The sequence below is a fragment of the Gallinula chloropus genome, assembly GCF_964237585.1.
Source record: "Gallinula chloropus genome assembly, chromosome: 16".
Classification (NCBI taxonomy): Eukaryota; Metazoa; Chordata; class Aves; order Gruiformes; family Rallidae; genus Gallinula; species Gallinula chloropus.
This window is the reverse complement of record NC_140101.1, coordinates 15,329,565-15,348,500: the sequence shown is the minus strand read 5'-3', so window position 1 is coordinate 15,348,500 and position 18,936 is coordinate 15,329,565. Positions and strand designations below refer to the sequence as shown.

Genomic DNA, 18,936 nt, shown 5'->3' with positions numbered 1-18,936 from the left:
TCTCAAGTTTGATTTAACTACAAACACTGAGCTCATGTCAAACAGTTTCATTTTGATCACTTGTTCTTGTGTCAAGTTTCTGGTTGGTTTGATTTTGTTGCATTTGAAAAAAAACAAACCCAGACCAACAACAGTTTTTCCTACAAACAAAATCAGACAGAATAATTCCAGCCACCACAACAAAAAGGGACTGAAGACTGCATATGAAACATTACTATGGTATGACCTGAGTGTTACACATACCCAACAGCAGCATAATGAATACAGCCCAAAGGGCCACACTTAGAATCAGACTCATACAATATCTTGAGTTGGAAGGGACCCATAAGGACCAAGTCTTTACTCCTCCCAGGCTGCCTAAAGCTAAACCACATGGCCAAGAGTGTTGCTCAGACTCTACTGAATTTGAGAACCCATCATGACCAGTAACGTAGAGAACATAATAAAAAAGATATTCTATCAAGCAGCTAAATAGTAGAAATTACCTTGAATTACTAGTTTTTTCTTCTTTTAATTAGTAGTGTGTGTGAGTGTATCTGTTCCTTTGCCCATGACCAGAAAGCTCAATACTAAGACTAGATCAGGCTCTGTTTGCAAGCTGCACACAAGTGAGCTCCTGGGCATCTCAAGGCATGAAAGGAAAGCAGGCTGTGCACTGACACATGGACAATGAGCAGGAGAAAGGTAGTCACAGAAAGGTTTCAGTTGGAAAAGACCTTCAAGATTGAGTCCAACCATCTGTCCAGCCCTACTAGGTCCAACACTAGACCATGTCACCAAGTATAACATCTACTCTTCTTTTAAAACCCCTCCAGAGATGGTGCCTCAGCCACCTCCCTGGGCAGCCTGTTCCAACATCTGACAAACTTTTCTGTAAAGAAATTATTCCTAATATCCAATTAGTTCTAATTCTTCCAGGAGGAAACGTGCTGCCTTGAGGAATGATCAGGGTTTGGGGTTATTTTGGTAGCTGCATCACATATTCACTGCTAGTAGAATCAGAACAGCTTGTCTTGGCACAGGTTTGAAGTCCCTCAGCTGCAGGACCACTAGCACTACACCACAGTAAGGCACAGCCAGTCTTCAGCCACCAGCCACACCACACACAGAGCAGAGACACAGGCTAAAGCTCATTCTTAACATTTTAACTATTTTAAGCTCTCAATAATCATTGTCACTCATACCTTCAGAATCACATACATGAGAAGGGCTGAAAACTAACAGGCAGCTCTTGCTTTGCTAAGCAATTGGGAAGCACACTCTCTGTGGGGGTGAATTCCAGCATCCAGGCACCCACCCCTCCCAAACTCAAGCATCAGAGTTCACTTTCAAGGTTTAGGCAGTGTCCACAAGAGCAGATAATCAATGTAACTAGCTAGCAGAGAAATTGTAAAGAGATACACTGTGCTTTTGAAATTCTGACAAAGTAGCCATGAAATTCCTGTTCCTAAACTCCAGGTTATTGCAATCAGGCCTACCCTGAGTCAAACTATCCACTTGTTTTGTTTATACCTCCAAGTGCTACATGTTTCTATCATGGGCTCAGTAAGGCAAAATGAAAGATCACCTCACTTAAAAGGTTGAGTATCTAACACATTCTCCAACTGGATGTAGGTAAATTTAGAATCTAACTTGTGCACTGGTCTAATTAGCATCCAAACTGCATTTGTATCTCTTCATACCACTCTGTAAGGCATGAAGAAACCAAACAAAGGATCTGAGAGGATCAAGCCAACACCCCAATTAGCTTGAGCTCTTCCAAGCAAGGACAAATAGCTGGTTCCCCCCACGAAAGTGCAAGGAAACACACAAAAGAATGTCAGAAAATATGTGTTTTCCCAATCTAAACAGCTAATTCTAGTTTACACTGCATCCAATAGATTTGTTGTTCCTCCCAGAAAGTTACTGCTGCCTTTTGCTTGCTTACCTGTCTGAAATAACCAGAGGAAAACAAGGTAAATTCAGAGGAGACTGATCTATGCCTTAAAAACACACCAACAAAAAGCTGCCACATTGAGGCTGTGTTTCCTCTTTCACTAAGCACAGTTCTCAATGTCCACCCAACCACCAAATCCAAATTAACAATTTTTGTCAGGAGTCCCATGATATAGCTATAAATAAAGCAAAGCATAATATTCTCACCTCCCAAAGCATACAGCAGTTCTAGGGCTTGTACCATTGACTGTGCTGGAGGTGGCTGTGAAGACAAAAGGTGCATTGTTTATAGTCACTGTCACTGAACACACAAGTTGTCCCTCTTCTGCAAAGCCCTTAAGTTATCCCAGCCTACGGTAGGCAAAATGAAGCAAGAGCTCTCAGACACCTCCTACCACCCCTTCCACTGACCACCAGCACCATGGGTTTGACCAGAGTCAAACCCAGCTCAGCAGGCTCAGCATCAGCCCTAAGATGCTCTCAAGCTCTGAGCTGCAGAAGCTGTGCTTGCTTTGCCCAACAGTGATGCCAGAGGTGATCTGAGCAACTACTTCTGAACTTTCTCTTCTAATGCTACCATATTAGCTCTTCACACCAAGAGCAGCTTGAGACTTTACAGAAGCAAATCTCAAAATTGGTATTGCTCTTTTTAACAAGACAGACAAGCACAGGCTTGGGTCTGTAGATAACAGTATTTTCCCCTTTTTCTTCATAAATTCAGTGCAGAGACTACAGCTGCAGTTTTGCAGAATCTCAGAGTTTGTCTTCCACTTCTCAACACCTCTAAGAGCAAAGTCTAGAACACAAACAGTTGTTCCTAAGTCACCATGCACTCACCTGCACTAAAACACACTCTGCAGGCGATGCAACATGCTGCCCAAGTCAACACGGCAACGGCAACTGGCTAACGGTTCTGCAGGTTACCAACAGCTCATCTAGGCACCTTCCTTCACCCTACAGAAAGGTGACAGGCTTTACAGCCCAGGACTCACCGAGAGAAAGGGGAACCTGAGCACATTGTCAATTCCCAAAGCCTTCAGCTGCAAGATGACGGGTGCCAGGTTACTGCGCTGCATCTCGGGTACCGTGGATTTGGGCAGCTTCTCAAAGTCCTCCTCTGTTGTGGGAGAAAATAAAGCAGTATGGGAACAGGTTTCAACTTCCACTGCCTGCAGTCAGTGTGACAGATTCATACCCATTTCAAGTTAAAAAAGTTGTGTATCAATACTTCACAGTGTTGAAAGAAAGAGCTCTAAGTCAGAGATACGTTACTGTAATTTAAATCAAAAATGCAGTGGGTTTGGCTACATCACTGAACCTGTAGTCAACCCACCCACATTTCAGTTTGAAACACTGTAAGATCTTCACCAAAATCTGGTAATGCTGTATTGCTCTTCTGGTTTAGTATTTTTAATGGGAAGACAAAAGGCAGCATGCAATGCTACCAAAACATTTCTTCTTTTTCTTTGTTTAAGAAGGGACAAGGAGAAGTTCAAAGCCAGCATGAAACTATCCAAAGAAAAGAGATTTAAAAAAAAAAAACCTTAAAATAATGACTAAGGATTGAAAAACAATATATTTGCATTTTATAAAGCATGTTCTCTATAGAGTCTAAGTCTAAAAAACTACCTGACCTAAAGTCAAAATCCCTGTACCTTCCATTAACCTTCTTCTGCAGTAAGGACATTCCCCCCCCCCCACTCTATTTAGCAAAAATTCCAAATCAAGACAAGAAATGTTATTTTTATTTCTAGACAGAACCTTCCTCTACCTGTTCTCTGTCAGATCTTCACTATGACAAACACAGTGTACATTTTCTCTACCTTTGACCATTCAGTGCACTTTAAAAGGAACGTTAAAGTGTTTCTTAAAGCATCCATTAGACCAGCTCTTGAGCACACAAAAATAGCTTCCAAATAGTCATGGTTTATCCAGTAAAATACTTAAAAAGCTGCATAAATTTGGTGTATTACACAACAGACATTCACTTCTGCTTCTTTACCACACACCAAAGTTCAGAGAGTAAATCTTGGCTTTGTTTAGTGTGGCTACTGCTGGCAAGCACTCACACAACCTGAAAAGGTAAGTTTGGGCTCTCTAAGTCTCAAAGCTCCAGTAAAACTGAGGCACATAAGCACTAGCAGTGCTGAAATGCAAAGCCTCTTCTTCTTACACAGCTCATGACCAAGACCATCAGATGGCAGCTTTCTGAACACTGCTAGGTGGCCAGCTCTTATCTGTACGAGTGGTTTCTGTGCAGTGCCGGCATCATCGAGTCATGAGATGTATTTGGGGTTGGCACCTGTTCCTAAGAAAAAGGGAAACACTAAACCCACTGTAAGACAAGTCCCCCCAGCAAGTTCATCTCCCTACACAGCAACTACTGACCTGTGTACAGCCTGTAACACTTCCCAGAGCGGTTGCGGCCTGCACGCCCGGCCCTCTGGTTGGCCGAAGCTTTAGATACCGGCACCACCACGAGGCATTCGATGGCTGGTTTGGGGTTGTAGGCCCGGAGCTTCACAAAGCCACAATCGATCACAAAGGCGATTCCGTGGACTGTGATGGAGGTCTCTGCAATGTTGGTGGCTACTATCACCTACAGACACAGGCACAAAGATCTGTCAACTCCCCAGTCTCCCTCACCACCAAGCCTGAGCACCAGGACTCAAACACAAGCCCCATGAAGGATCTCAGATGTGACAATTCCAGTAAACACACTTTAGAGGACAAAGGATACACGACATGCAGCAGAATCACAGAATGCTTTGGGTGGGAAGGGACCTCAAAGATCACCCAGCTCCCACCCCCCTGCCATGGGGGGGGACACACTCACTAGACCAGGTTGCCCAGAACAACCTGTCAGCTTGAAATCAGCCCAGTTTTTACAGCTTCACCATCACTTTCTTACTGAAATACATCCCCTCTTCACAAAAGAGCTTGGCAGTGTTTGCAAAGAGAAACATTAACTGACTGAATCAAGTGTCCTGATGCAGCAACTAAAAAAGGTTGCTTCTGGTGCTCAGTTTTACTGAGCTGTTACTTGTAACACTGGAATGATGCAGGGGTAGGAGGGGAGCAGAGTTGATCAAGCATCCCACGTTCAGTATTCCTACAGAGAGATCAACATATTGTCCTATTTTTATATACATATAAAATACTATGGATAAAAAAATAGACAGAGGGAAACTTAATCCTTAGTTCACCTGAAATTAAAAAAGTAAATCTTAGCAGTTAATTGACTAATTTCAAATCCTGGAGAGGAAAGAAGTTATTTATACTCAATGTTCTCCAAGACCAGAGGAATAATTTTAACTTGTTAGACTCCAGCAGGCACATGAATTATAATGTCACCCCCATGTAATTCTGTCAGCTTATCTCAGGCCCAACACAGGCTCTGCCTAAGCAGAACATGCTAATCATGGCCAATTATATACTTATGTGATATTAAGTATCCAAACAAGACTCTCAGAAGTCAAATCAAAGGGTTTTTTCCTACTAAAACCAATCAAGTTTTAACTTGTGTCGTAGGTGAAAATACAGCACTTGCCCACTCTGTCAGTAATTCTTCCATTTCTGGGGGAAAAGAGCCATAGACACATAGACCACCAGGCAAAATTAAGACTTCAGAGTATAAGAAGCTGCAGCTGGATGCAGACAAATACAAGGTTCTACAAAGACTCTTACAAATTGAGACGTTGATGAGGGGAGTGATAGTTCAGCTCTGGTGGGCATCTGGCCTCCAGCCAGGGTAAGCCAGAACACTACCTCATGTAGCATGGTCTTGGTTCACAGTTTGAAGTCTGACAGCCAGCGTTAGGAGATGCAGAAAGCCTGCCTCAGAAGGCATCTGCAACAGCCTGACGAGGTGAAGCTGATACACACAACCTGTGTCATGCAGACACCCTTGTGGGTGGGAGTATTGGAGCCATACCCAACAGCCTTACCTTCCTGACGCTGTGGGAAACTCTCTCAAACACTTTCATTTGGTCAGGAGAAGGCAGCCCAGCATACATGGGGAGAACACGGAGGTGCTTTTTCATGCCAGTGCGAGAAAGGGCCCGAGCCTGTTCTATGAGCATAGAAACAACAGTCTCCACTTCCTCCTAGAGCCAGAGAGAGACATGCCACAGCACAAGAGAGGTTTCACTTCAATGTCACATACCTGTCACCTACACACAAATAATCCCAATATCATTTTAATCATTCAAGCTCCAGCATCTTCTGCCTGGCTCCCTCAATTCTGTAATGTCCTTACAAAAACTGCTCCTCATAATGACATTACCTTTATGTAAATATTTATGTTCCCTGTTATTGGAGACAATGCCACAAATACAGGAGAAAAATCACCAGGGAAGGACCAAAGTTCAGGAGGGAGCAGTCACATTTTCCCTGTATATCTCAGCTTGTGAGGGCAAAACACTTGGAGGCTGGTGTGATTTGACTGTGCAGAACACCATGGGGCTCCATCAGGGATAGCACAGCAACAGCATTAACACTTACTGCTCAACTTCACTTTTAATCTCAGAGATCAACTGTAGCATCTCAAACACAGCCAACACCTTGTCAGCAGTGCAATTCACTCTTTCAAAGTCAAATCAATAACAGAGATGAATTTATTTGGAAAACATGCAAGATGTTACTGAAGCTTTGCAATACAGCTCCTCACTGGAAAAATTATAAGCTCCCTTCCATTTCCTCTTCTGGGCTGCAAAGTGAGCTGACAGGCATAAATAGAACAGAGGAGACCAGCACATTTGTGTGTCTCAGCAATTTGTTCTTCTGTCAAAGACTTCAGTTGTTGAGCCTAACAAATGTAAATGCTGTTTGCCTTAACGATTAATGATGACTCACTGTCAGCTTCATACGTGTGACTAGCACCACAAAACACCCCACATACTGTCCCACTTATTAAGGAGGCTGAAAGCACAGAGCATTAAATGAGATCACCAGCTTTGATAAATCCAGGCCATTGTTACATTTCCTAAAAGTCTTTCTGACTGGCTTAATTCTGCTCCCACCAATGCAGAAATATCTGTCATGAGGGTAGAATAAGCACAGCTCAGGTGAGCAGGAGACTGAGGTGGCTTCACAAGCCACAACACAGTGCTGTACAGCAAAAAAATGGCTTATGCCTGTACCTGGCCAGTTAAAAATGCTAGTATATCACCATCACTCTCTGTCTGGTGAATCTTCATTGCAGTCTCCACAGTTGATTTCACATAGTCTGGAACAGGGCTACAGGGAGAGAAAACAGCAGAGACAGTGGTAGGAAACAGACTCCTCACTTCCATGAGAAACAAATGGAGCTCTAGATTCTGGAGACTATCTCAGCCATACCACATTTAGTTTGAGGTGCAACCTTGGGACTCATCCTTCAGCAAATTATTTCCTTAAAAACACATCTGCTGCTATAAGCACTATCCAAACATTTCCCAAATTGAGTCTTACACCTCTCAGCCATTGGTCTGGGAACCTCTGAGCTCTCACCTAGACAGTGACACCACAGCTGGACATTCTCCTTATCACCAATGAGAAGATCAAACAGAAACACACCTCTGTATGTAAAAGATGTCCACTGGAAACGTTCTCCCCTCGACAGTAAGGATCACACTGGTATCTTTGCTGGGGTCACCAGTCTCATTCTGGTTAAAGAAATCCCTGAATTTCTACATTAAAATAAAAAAGAAGAGATTTAATACCCCAAACACTTTCAACATGATACTTCAAAGAGCTGAGGAGGAAACCTAAAGACATGAGAAAGATAAATTCCTACTACTTGGATGCTTTCTTCAGATATTTGTCAGTATTTAGATGAAGTTCCTATTTAAAAATTCAAAGTTTGATTTTGTTGTCTGAGATTCAGGCATTTAAATACACTGCCTTGCATGTTTATTACTTTGAGAAGCAAAGACCGAAAAGAGGTAATAAAATTAATTAGATCTGCTGATACAGGAGGGAAAAGCAGATGTATAAGCTTCGTACTGGATCTGTACCAAACTCAAAGCTAAAAAAGAACCAAGAAATGATTGGCCCTAAAAGTTTCAGGTAGTACTTGTATAGTCTCATCCAAATTCAGATAAGTAAATTAACAAATAAATTAAAAATAAATTAATAATAAACAAGGTCTTACTGAACATCAATATTCCACTCTGTAAAAGCAAAGTTAGGCTGATTTATGTAAGCTTATGATTTATTTGTTGCAAGACACCTTCATAAATTTAGAGTTATTGCCACGAAATATCTTCAATGTGAAACAGCACAAGAATAAACACAGAATCATAGACTAGTCTAGGTTGGAAGGGACCCCAAGGATCACAGAGCTCCAACCCCCCTGCCACAGGCAGGGACACCAACCTCCAGGCCTGGAGCTACACAAGGCTGCCCAGGGCCCCATCCAACCTGGCCTTGAACACCCCCAGGGATGGGGCACCCACTCCCTCTCTGGGCAGCCTGTTCCAGCCCCTCATCACTCTCTCTGTAAAGACCTTCCCCCTAATATCTAATTTAAACTTTCCCTCCTTCAGCTTCACTCCATCCCCCTTGTCCTGCCAGTTTCTGCCCTTTAACAAGCTGATTCCCCTCCTGTTCCTCTGCTCCCTTCAGGGACTGGAAGGCTGCAATGAGGTCCTCCCACAGCCTTCTCTTCTCCAGGCTGAACCAGCCCAGCTCCCTCAGCCTCTCTCCATAGGGGAGCTGCTCCAGCCCTCTGAGCATCTCCGTGGCTCCTCTGACCCCTCTCCAACAGTTCTAGATCTTTCTTGTGTTGGGCCCCAGCTCTGGACACAGGACTCCAGCTGGTTCCTCCCCAGGGCAGAGCAGAGAGGGACAATCCCCTCCCTGTCCCTGCTGCCACCCCTCTGCTGATGGAGGTGAAGAACTCAAACAATCCATCTCAACGTCTATGATGGTTACAGAGGCACCATAAACTTTCTGTATTTAAGGTAATGTTTATATAGTCATACTAACTAAATGACTATATAGCTTTGCTCCTATTAACTTGTTTATACAATAACTGTAGACTGTCTGAAACGGGTGATTTCAGGCAGTTAAGGTTTAGCAAAGGCAAAGCCCTGTTATCTAAGAGAAGGTACAGAACACGCAGCAGCACGAGTACTGCCAAAGCTTCTGGCTCAAGGTTTATGGCATTTGCCACTAAAGGAAGCCTCAGCACACATACATCTTCACTGCTACCTGCCAGCTCCCACCACCACACCTCATGGGGACACAGAGGAGTTAGGAGAAGTACAGAGAAAAGAAAAGGATGCTGTAAAAGAGATGGAGGGACTGGAAAGGCTGGGGTTCTGCTTGGGATGTGGAAGGTTGAAAAACCACACAGCTGAGGCTCACAGAGTTAAAGGTGGCAGATAAAATAATTGTAACATTGAGTTTGGTTTCTTGTTGTTTTAAAAAAACCCAACAAACAACAAACCCCTAATAGAACTAGGAGGTCCTTGATGAAACCAGCAGTTTGAAGGAAATTAATTAAAGTACTTCACTATATAGCAGGGGGCAAACATCTAAACATTGTTCTCACATGATGTTCTGGAGACTTGCAGATTCAAAGACAGATTAAGAAACAGCAGGTCAGTAAACATGTACTAGAAGGAAGCAGCAGGGATGTACTGTCTGATGTCTCTGTTACAACCACCACAGATGCTGAAGCAGCTCAGAGAGATAAGACCCAGGGCAGGCAGACACACTCCTGAACAGCATCTCCTATCGCTGCCTGGATGAACCACCACTCTGGTCTCAGAGAGCATTTCTTCTGCTCCCACTCAAAATTAAATTAAGGACATTTATAGTAAGTTACATACATTTCCACAGCCCACAAGTCACTCAGGGCTGACTGACTCTTGCTGAAAGGAAACTCACTCATTTATCACTTCTTTCTACCAGTCTATAGTTATTTCGAGTTACTCCTGTCACCAAAAACAGAAGATTGAGCCAAGAGAATATGTTTTCATAAAATACCACTAAGAGGAAAAAAAAGCATAAATATATGAAGAGTCATATTTAAATCTCCTTCCAAAGAAGTTTGCTAATACAAAGTAAAAAGCAAATACAGCAACCTAACTATGCCAGGTTTTTTCCTGCTCCCTCCTCTCTTCTTCAACACTCAAAACCACTTCCCAAGTAGCAAAGAGGATAAGCTGTTTATAAATACAAGTGGAGCTGCCACTTAGGGTCATTTCATTTCAAACCAAATCTGAGAGTGATACCTCTGCATCCAAGGTGGCTGAGGCCACAATCAGTCGAAGATCCCCACGCTTCTTCTGAACCTAGGATAGAGACCAAAACCATCCAGAGTAAGAAATATTTCTGGGGATATGAGGCTAGAACTAAGTCTTAGAGCATCCAGGTTACCAGCAACTTCTCTCTCAAAAATACTTTGAAACTACAAGACAGCTGATGATCAGAAGCCCCACAGATCCAACAGCCTGGGGGCTGTTTGGAGTTCTACATACCCATTTTAAGGGCACTCCATCTGTAATCATGGCAGCTTACTCTTAATTTCTGGTGAGTCAGAGCTTTAGGATGCTGAAAGTCAACATCAACCCCCATCAGATCACTTCACATGATCATCATCAGCAGAATGAAGGCTAAGGAGACATTTCAGGGAGGAAACAAGTGAATCCTGAGTGTTGGCTACCTCAGTAGTTGGGTGCTGTAGGGTAAGTGAGGAACTAGAAATCACCCTCTTAAGTGGGTTCACTGATCAGCCACCAGGATCAAAGGCTTAAAATGAAAACAGTTATAGAGAACATAAAAAGATGACCTTTTTTAGTAAGCCAATGGCAATATCTGTGTATAAAGTCCTTTCATGGGCTTCATCCAGCATGAGGACACTGGGAATAAAGCAGAAAGAGAAGATTTCAGAAATGGTTTGATTGACACTAGAATCAGTGTCTTCCTATCTTCTAGGAATGCAATATTTAAAATCAGCTGTGGGCTTATCACTGATTATATCCACTTAGAAGAACTGCAGAAGGTAAATAAAGTGCAGCAAAAAAGAAGGGAGAAAAATGTAGGTAACACCAGGTGGTACATACATGCAGCCCTTGATGCAGGCTTGCTTCTGGAAAGGGATGGAAGAAAGAAGGTCTCTTTAAGGTACTGCTCAGGTTTTCTGGATACCAGGACAGACTGTGTTTGTTATCAATTTATTGTTTTTCTTTGATTAGCATCAAAAAGAAGTGAACTTAAAGTGAGCCAATTAAATGATTCAGACTCTGTGAGGCCCATTTAGCTTTTGTGCCAAAACCACAGCACCAAGTCCTGCTGGGTTTGGTGCTGCAATGATCAATTCATCTTCTAACAGTCTTTACAACATAAAGAAGTCAAACTCCTAAAGAATTTTCACATATTTTGGTATTTAATTTATAATAACCACAACTTGTCCTAAACAATCACAGCTGTTCATACCAAATGACAGCTCAGCAATCATTCATTCCACGTTTCCTTACCTGTATCTTGTTAATAAAGGATCAGCCATCATCTCCCTCACCAGCATGCCATCAGTGAGAAACTAAAAGTGAATGCAAAGAAAGAAAAATGTAAAAAAACCCTAATGAGCAGCCTTCATTACTGTATGTTTATTTAAAGATGATATTCTAGAGTTTTGCCTAAATTTTCCCCCTGCCTCTGATTTTCAAGTAACCTATTAAATTGATCTGTTTTCAGCTGAGGAAGCCAAATACATGTTTCTGAGTGTTAATCCAGAGATAGGCAGGGGGATTGGGTTTTAATCAGTATTGAATTTTTTAAAGATCAGTTATTTTTTTATTGGGGAAAAAAAAAGTAACAGATTGGCAGTCCTGGGATACAGGAATAGGAGTTTCTTCACTCCCATCTGTGACACAGTCATGTCTGCTCTACCAATACCACCCTGGGTGTCAATCCACCCTTAACCCTCTCAAAGTAGGCTGGCTTAATATCTAGCACACACTCCTGCTGCTACATGTGTCAGTTTGTGTTCTGACACAAACCTGAAGGTTTCAACAAAAGGCAACATTTTGCTTTAACACTTTCTTCCTACCAGCCAGTAGAAACCCTCCAGCTTTATGTAGCCATCAACCAGCAGTTTGACCTGGGACTCCAACCATGAACCAGGCAAGAAGTGGTGTGCAAATTAAAACCCTCCCAATTTCTTAACTCAAATGATTAATCACCACACTTTAAAAAAACTTAAACTATTTCAGCTGCATTTAACAAACCAAGATCTCAAATAGTTTGACTTTAAAAGGGCTACTACTCTCAAAAAAATAAAAATAACCCAAAAAAAGCAATTTTTCCTCATTCATCATCATTGCTAAAAGCAAACTCTCATTTCTACCAACACAAGCAGCATTAATATTGCTCACAGCACTGAAGGCCAGCTGCAAAGCTTGCTATTTAATCCCCACCAAATTACTCTCAGTTACTCTGCTCATCTTAGGTTTTATCTGTGCTTTTAATCAGAATCTATTTTGAGGGTGGTGAAGATACCTGTGAGTCACTGCAGCCTCTCACTGTGACTCTGAGTGCTCTATCAGGTCACACTAGCACTGTGCCAATATCTGACATCCCTACCTTGAAAAACCTCCCTTGGTTTTTTGCCAGACCAGCAGAATAGAGCATATATATAGTTTTTATTAAAGTCTGGATAGCCAGAGCCATTCCAAGCACACTTTTGGGGTGCCCACATGGAAAACTGAACTGCCATCTCTTCTCTCTACCTGGCATCACACAGTTCTCATCGGTTTGGCAAGAGTAACTGAGGATTTTCAGTCCCTTTGGGTGTAACCACAAGCTGTCCATGCTTCCTTCACCTTAATTCTTGTCGCCTGGGGATCCGTGCAGTCATCAAAGCGAATGCAGTACCCAACTTCATGACCCAGCACAGCGCCTCTTTCATCAGCAACTCGGCCTGCAACCTAAGGAAAGGGATTCTTACAAACAAGAGACAGCTCACAGCATGCTCCTTCCCTGTATCATTGTCCTGTCCACAGAGAGCTGGCAGCAAACCAAGCACAGAGCTGGTGTTGCCAGAGAATGACTTGTTCTCATTCAAAGGCAAAATCCCACTTGACATAACAGCACACGTGGACCATCCAAGCAGGTAAGGCTTATTAAATGGCTTAGGGTAACTTCATAGACCTGTTTCATGCTGCTTCTACTCAGGAAAGGTAGAGAGGGACCTTGCTGGGTGGGGTAAGCACTCAGACAGATGTGCAACAGCAGCCACTGAGCCAGTCGCAGTGCTGGGGAAGGGGCACCTACAGCAGGACTGCATTTCAGAACACAGCTGGCATGCAAAAAGGGAAGGTACAGGTATGTGCATCCAGAAAGGGGTTACCAGTTAAGCTGATCTCTTCCTGAACTTAGTCAGGCTTTTTATTACTTTTTTTAATAAAGATGCTACCCTAGTTTTGGTAATACAGAATCTTCCATGCAGAAAACAGAAGGAGAACTGGCAGAATAATTAAAAGCAGCAATGATTTTGGGGCATTTTCAGACCAATAGCTCCTTTAGATAAATATCTTGAGTTATTCAGACTATTACTCAGAATATTATGCATTATCAGGCCATGGTTTCAGCAAGCTACAGAGACACTGAGCAGGTAGACACAATGCAACTCCACAGTACATCCATTAGTCTAGCAGAATTCCAAGAACAAGCTGCTTTCAGTCATTTGAGTGACATTTTAAACCATAGTGACAGGCAGCAGATTCATGATTTCACTTGGAATCTCATCCCTCCCATCTCTCTCAGCCCAAGCACTGGGGATAATTATAGTCTAGGTAAGGCAAACAGAAATCCAGGAGTTTCTGAACTGTGCCTTGTGCCTCCACAGCCACCTCTCTCTACTTCTGACAGCCCCTGCAATCTAGATGGGAGAGCAGATAAGCACACTGATTAAAATCAAAGATCACTTCCAGTTCAAGACAAAGCAATAAATCATCAGCTGTATCTCTCCTCTCCCTGCAGCTTCCACACAGTCCAGGCAGTCTGCAACAACATCCTTGAAGGAAAAAAACCCTACTGTGCCTACATACTGAGCCCTAATTCAGGAACAGTTTCATTTTAGGCTTAAAAATAGCTTGTTAAGACATCAAAGGGAAGAGAGAAGTACAGTGGTCATGAGGAATCACTGCAGCATACCCAGCATGTCCTGTAGAACTGTGTGCTGTCAGCTGGGTGTCCTATGAAGGAGAAAAGGGAGGACACTGCAGGCAGACTGCCCGAAGCAGAAGGTGCAGTCGCTGCTGGAGCCTGTTTCCTGGCCCATGCTGGGTCAGGGCAAACAGTGCTGGATGAGATGAGACAGTGACTGGACAGCTGCTCAGTCTAGTACATTTTGAGCAGAGATGTGAGCTGATTTGTTGCAGGTACAGGATAGCACTTGACACAGAACAGGCAGAACAAGGGTTACAAAACAGCACCTCAGTGTTCTGTACAAAGAGAACGCTGCAGAGGAAACCTCAGCCCAGCAAGTCAGGGCTGGGCAAGAGTTAGAAGGACAAGGAGCACTGGATGCTTTCTGGGCAGGCTGTTACCAAAGGGTACAAGTTGTTGCCCTCAGCATCCTCTCTTGCTCCTCTCACTTGGTGTTACGTTCTACTGTGTACATGAAAAAAATTCTCAGAATAAAATTGTTTCTTCTTTCCTCTGACACTCTTACAAGGGCAAACAACCCAAAACAAAACCCAACAACTCCCAACAAGAACAAAAAAACCCACAAAGGAAATATTAAAGAACACCAGATATGGGTTGCCAGAAAGAGGTACACAGCCTCCTCTTTCTTCCACTGGCTATGTTACTATACAGAGATTTACACTGCTGCTTTACTTTGTGAAAGAAGTTAAGGGTCAAACAAGAACATTTCTGGTCCACAGCTCAACCCTGTGCAGCCCCAGCTTCTGCACACAGTTCTGCTGATACTGCTCAATTCTGTCTCAAAGCTCCTACATCTGCAATTCCAGACTTGGAATCTTTGGCAAGACCTACTAATGGGGTTGAACTCAGCATGTAGCACCAGCAATTCTGGGAGGAAGATAAGCAGAAGCACCTTTTCATTCAGGAGCTCTTGCAGTTGCAATTCCTGATGCTCAGCAAAAGCTGTTAATAAACCAGAGGCAACAGTGACAACAAACCAGGAGAATCTGGACATGGGAGAAACTCACTGAAACAGCAGCGACCCGGCGAGGCTGCGTCACTCCAACAACTCTGCCTTCAGCTGTCCAGCCAGCTTCTGCCAGGTACTGCAAACAAACACTGAGGATCAGAAATGAGCTGCTCACCTTGTGACTAGAGCAAGGGGTCAGTGCTCTGCATGACATGCTTCTTCCTTGTTCTGACAGCAACTGATGCATCACCTTAGGCACATCAGTTACTTGAAGATGCTGTTATTATTGATCTCACCATTAAAACTGGTGTGGTATGATACCTACCTCCTCACCACATAAACTTCCAGAAAGTATCTAAGAGCAGTTCTTTGGATCTCAAGTACTTTTGAAATACTTTGGGGTTCTGGCATTCTTACCTTTACTTTATAAACCCCTTTAAGAGAAAAGAAAGCTAAGCAGCACAAGTCCTGCACTCACACTCAGGCAGGTGGTACTCAACATCAGTCTGCAATTTTTAAGTTAATCTCACAAACTTTTTTCATTTCTGGCACAAAAAAGAAAATTCTACAAGCCCACAAAAATATACAATATTCCAAAAATCTCCAAGAGGAAAGTGCAAAGAAAACTGTATCACAGAATCACAGAGTTGTAGGGGTTGGAAGGGAACTCAAGAGATCATCTGGTCCAACCCCCACCAAAGCAGTATCTTTCTTCCTTCTTAAAGACCTGTTCTCAACAAAATTTTAGATGTGATTCTGATAGAGTAATAAACACCTGCTACAGCACAGTGAATATTATTTGTAGCAGCATAAACTTATTTGTTGTGTGTGGTCCTTTGCAGTAGAAGGTTTTATATTACAGATACATGAGCTACTCATATTTAATACAAAGCATTATATTGCTGTCCTTTTGGTCACACACCCACGAGCCCAGGTGAATTTGCTCTCACAGGGCAGTTCTGGGTTGCTGGTTTAGCATTTCACATAAACCACCCCCCCCCCCCCCAGGGAATGCCTGATTTTACCAAAGTTAAACAGACACTTACTTGTGGAATCTGTGTTGACTTCCCACAACCTGTTTCTCCAACTATCACCAGAGTCTGGTAGTTCTCCACTAGATAAAGGATGTGATTTCTTAGCTGAAAGAGAAGGTGATGTTTAGGTAGCAAAACAAATGTGTACAAACCCAAGAAAATAATTTAAGCTACAATATTTACATATGTAACTGATACAGCAAATTAATTTTACATTGAGTTGACTGTCAAAAGCTTAATTTTTTAAAAAAATATATATAAATTACATGTACAACATGTATTAATTAATATAAATCCACTAAGCCTGTGACACTGCTGTCAAACAGGACAATCCCAACAAGAACAAAAACAGAGATCAAGCTCCTGGTTTCTGTTGTACAGTGATGCTGTACTGATCTAAGAGCCAGACAACACACAACAGATGAATAGACTGAAAGGAACTTCCATACCTTGAAGACAGGCAGCTTTTGCCTTTGCTGTTCAATGGAAAGGGAAGCATAAGGGTTATAGATGACGCTTACGCCGCTACTCTCAGCAGGACTCTGTCTCTCCTCTGAGACGCTGACCCCAGGACCTTCTGTGCCTAGATGACAGCAGTTAATTTTCAGTGGCAGAACACACTCCTCCCTGGTGCATCACAACACAGCCAAGGCAAGTGTGCTCCTGACAGAGAGGAGCTGTGTGTAGCAGCATAACTCCACTAACTTTTCTATGAAAATAGTAAAAAGATTAGTAGACACACGGATGTTCTTTCCAATGAAAATGGCATTTTTAACCTTCTGGTTAAAGAGATAAGAAGTTGAATGTGAATAGGTGTGGTGGTTTAGCCCTGGCTGGAGGCCAGATGCCCACCAATGTTGGTCTGTCTTGCAGAAGCCCCCCCCTGCAGCCACCCCTTCTCCACCAGAACCCAGCCATGCTCAACAACAACAGGTATTTGAATTCTTGGAAGATAAGGGAGGGGGAAAAAGCACATAGGAAAAATGTATAGCAAGATCTTGGGAACTTCCTTCTTTTTCCTTGCACCAGTTCGGATGTATCTTCAATATCCTTCTCAGGCTCACGGCCATGGATTTTAAACCAGCCTGGTATATAACAGACCTTCCCTTGCTTGACACCAGCTGTAGGAAGATCTGACCTTGCCTGCCCATGAGATGGCCACTCACTTCAGATCTGAATTTACCTCAGTGACCAGAACTTGACTTATTCCCCCTGCAAGTTACCATGAAACTACTGACAACCAAATATGCTGAATCACACAAGTGATCTAGAAACAAAACCTCATTTCAACAATGGAACATGTAATCTCCAGCTGCTGGTTCAATAGGGGAAGCCTGACAGCAAAGAGAAGGGTTCTCTGGTTTTGTAGAACTTGCTTGTCTGGGCTTTTCCCATTGTTTAAAAACACTTGGTCCCTATTCAAAGTTGCCAAGCAAGTTCTGTGCCCCATTGGTCCAATTTTAAGAGCAGTCAGTAACAATTCCAGTTCCTCTGGAGAGATGGGGAAGTGAAGAACCAGGGACTTGAGTATCTAGGGTTTGATAAATCAATAAATTTAAGAGATCCTGCTTCTCACCACCCACTGATTTGCTTTTGTAGCACCCTCTACGGTGCTTTTTTTAAATACACAGCTGTCAATATAGGATATATATATATATATATATATATATACACACACTATGAGAGACAAACGATTAAGCAGCTGTTTGCTAAACCACTCTTGACCCTGGCACAGCCCTACAAGCCACAGCACTCTGCAGAGCCGCAGCCAACTCCAAACACCTACCAAATCTGCCCCACCGAGCCCGGCTTGGGGATCAGCCAAAGGGAGGAGGTGCAGCCCCCCCGCCCCCGCCGGGCACCCACTCCCCCTGCTGAGGCCTCTCTGCCCCGGCCGCACCCCCCGGCGCTCCCAGCCCGCCCCGGCACGCCGCAGGCCCCAACCCCTCGGCCATCCCTGCGGCCCTTGGCTCGGCGGCCCTGCCTGAGCCCGGGCGGGTCCTCCTGATGCCGGGGAGCCGCTGACCTTCCTCGCCGCCGGGGCTCACCGACGGCCCCCGCACAGCTCGCTCGCCACAGCGGCCGCCTCTGCCGAGCTGCCCTCCCCGGGGTCAGCCCCACTCGGGCAGGCCTCCCTCTGGCAAACTCGGGGGGGCTCCCCGGCCAGCCCCGGCGCCCCGAAGGCTGCGCACTCCGCCCGGCCAAACCCGCGCCCCGGCGCGCCGAGGGCGGGCGCCGCACGCCCCTCACCCGCCTCCCGCTGGAGCCCCCCGGAGCCCCGGCGACACGTCCGAAAGCCGGGCAACCCCCGGCAGCCGGGCAGCGCCAGGCCCGCGCCTCTCGCACGCTCCCACCCCGCCCGGAGACAGCGACTCCCCACGCCGACCGCGTCCCCTCACCGGGCTTCCAAAACTTCACCGGCCCCACGGGCGCCGCCATCTCGGGGTGAGAGGGCGAGCGGAAGCGGCGCCGCCCACGTGACGCGCCGCCCGTTGCCATGGCACCCGCATGCCGGGCCTGAGGCGGCGGGGCCGGCGCTGGCGGGAGAGCGGCTGCTGCCCTGGCCCTGGCCCTGGCCCTGGCCCTGGCCCTGGCTCTGGCCCTGGCTCTGGCTCTGGCCCTGACCCTGGCTCTGGCCCTGACCCTGGCTCTGGCTCTGGCCCTGACCCTGGCTCTAGCCCTGGCCCTGGCCCTGGCTCTGGCTCTGGCTCTGGCTCTGGCCCTGACCCTGGCTCTGGCCCTGACCCTGGCTCTGGCCCTGACCCTGGCTCTGGCTCTGGCTCTGGCCCTGACCCTGGCTCTGGCCCTGACCCTGGCTCTGGCCCTGACCCTGGCCCTGGCCCTGGCTCTGGCTCTGAC

General features: G+C 44.8%; 1 protein-coding gene across 1 annotated transcript in view; it reads right to left on the bottom strand.

Moving 5' to 3' along the window:
* DHX35 (DEAH-box helicase 35) overlaps nucleotides 1–18,529 on the bottom strand; it is a gene marked incomplete at its 3' end in the record, with an annotated part of 31,925 nt that extends 13,396 nt beyond the window's left edge. The window contains exons 1-14 of the mRNA XM_084271457.1: nucleotides 18,477–18,529; nucleotides 16,527–16,660; nucleotides 16,090–16,182; nucleotides 15,102–15,179; nucleotides 12,747–12,851; nucleotides 11,403–11,464; nucleotides 10,715–10,784; nucleotides 10,158–10,217; nucleotides 7,492–7,604; nucleotides 7,077–7,173; nucleotides 5,883–6,041; nucleotides 4,324–4,534; nucleotides 2,928–3,052; nucleotides 2,143–2,197 (exon numbers count right to left, since the gene is read on the bottom strand). Of these exons, the coding sequence (XP_084127583.1) occupies nucleotides 2,143–2,197; nucleotides 2,928–3,052; nucleotides 4,324–4,534; nucleotides 5,883–6,041; nucleotides 7,077–7,173; nucleotides 7,492–7,604; nucleotides 10,158–10,217; nucleotides 10,715–10,784; nucleotides 11,403–11,464; nucleotides 12,747–12,851; nucleotides 15,102–15,179; nucleotides 16,090–16,182; nucleotides 16,527–16,660; nucleotides 18,477–18,516 (1,402 nt within the window). The 5' untranslated portion in view covers nucleotides 18,517–18,529. The remainder of the gene's footprint in view (nucleotides 1–2,142; nucleotides 2,198–2,927; nucleotides 3,053–4,323; nucleotides 4,535–5,882; nucleotides 6,042–7,076; nucleotides 7,174–7,491; nucleotides 7,605–10,157; nucleotides 10,218–10,714; nucleotides 10,785–11,402; nucleotides 11,465–12,746; nucleotides 12,852–15,101; nucleotides 15,180–16,089; nucleotides 16,183–16,526; nucleotides 16,661–18,476) is intronic.
* Nucleotides 18,530–18,936: the final 407 nt, after the last annotated feature.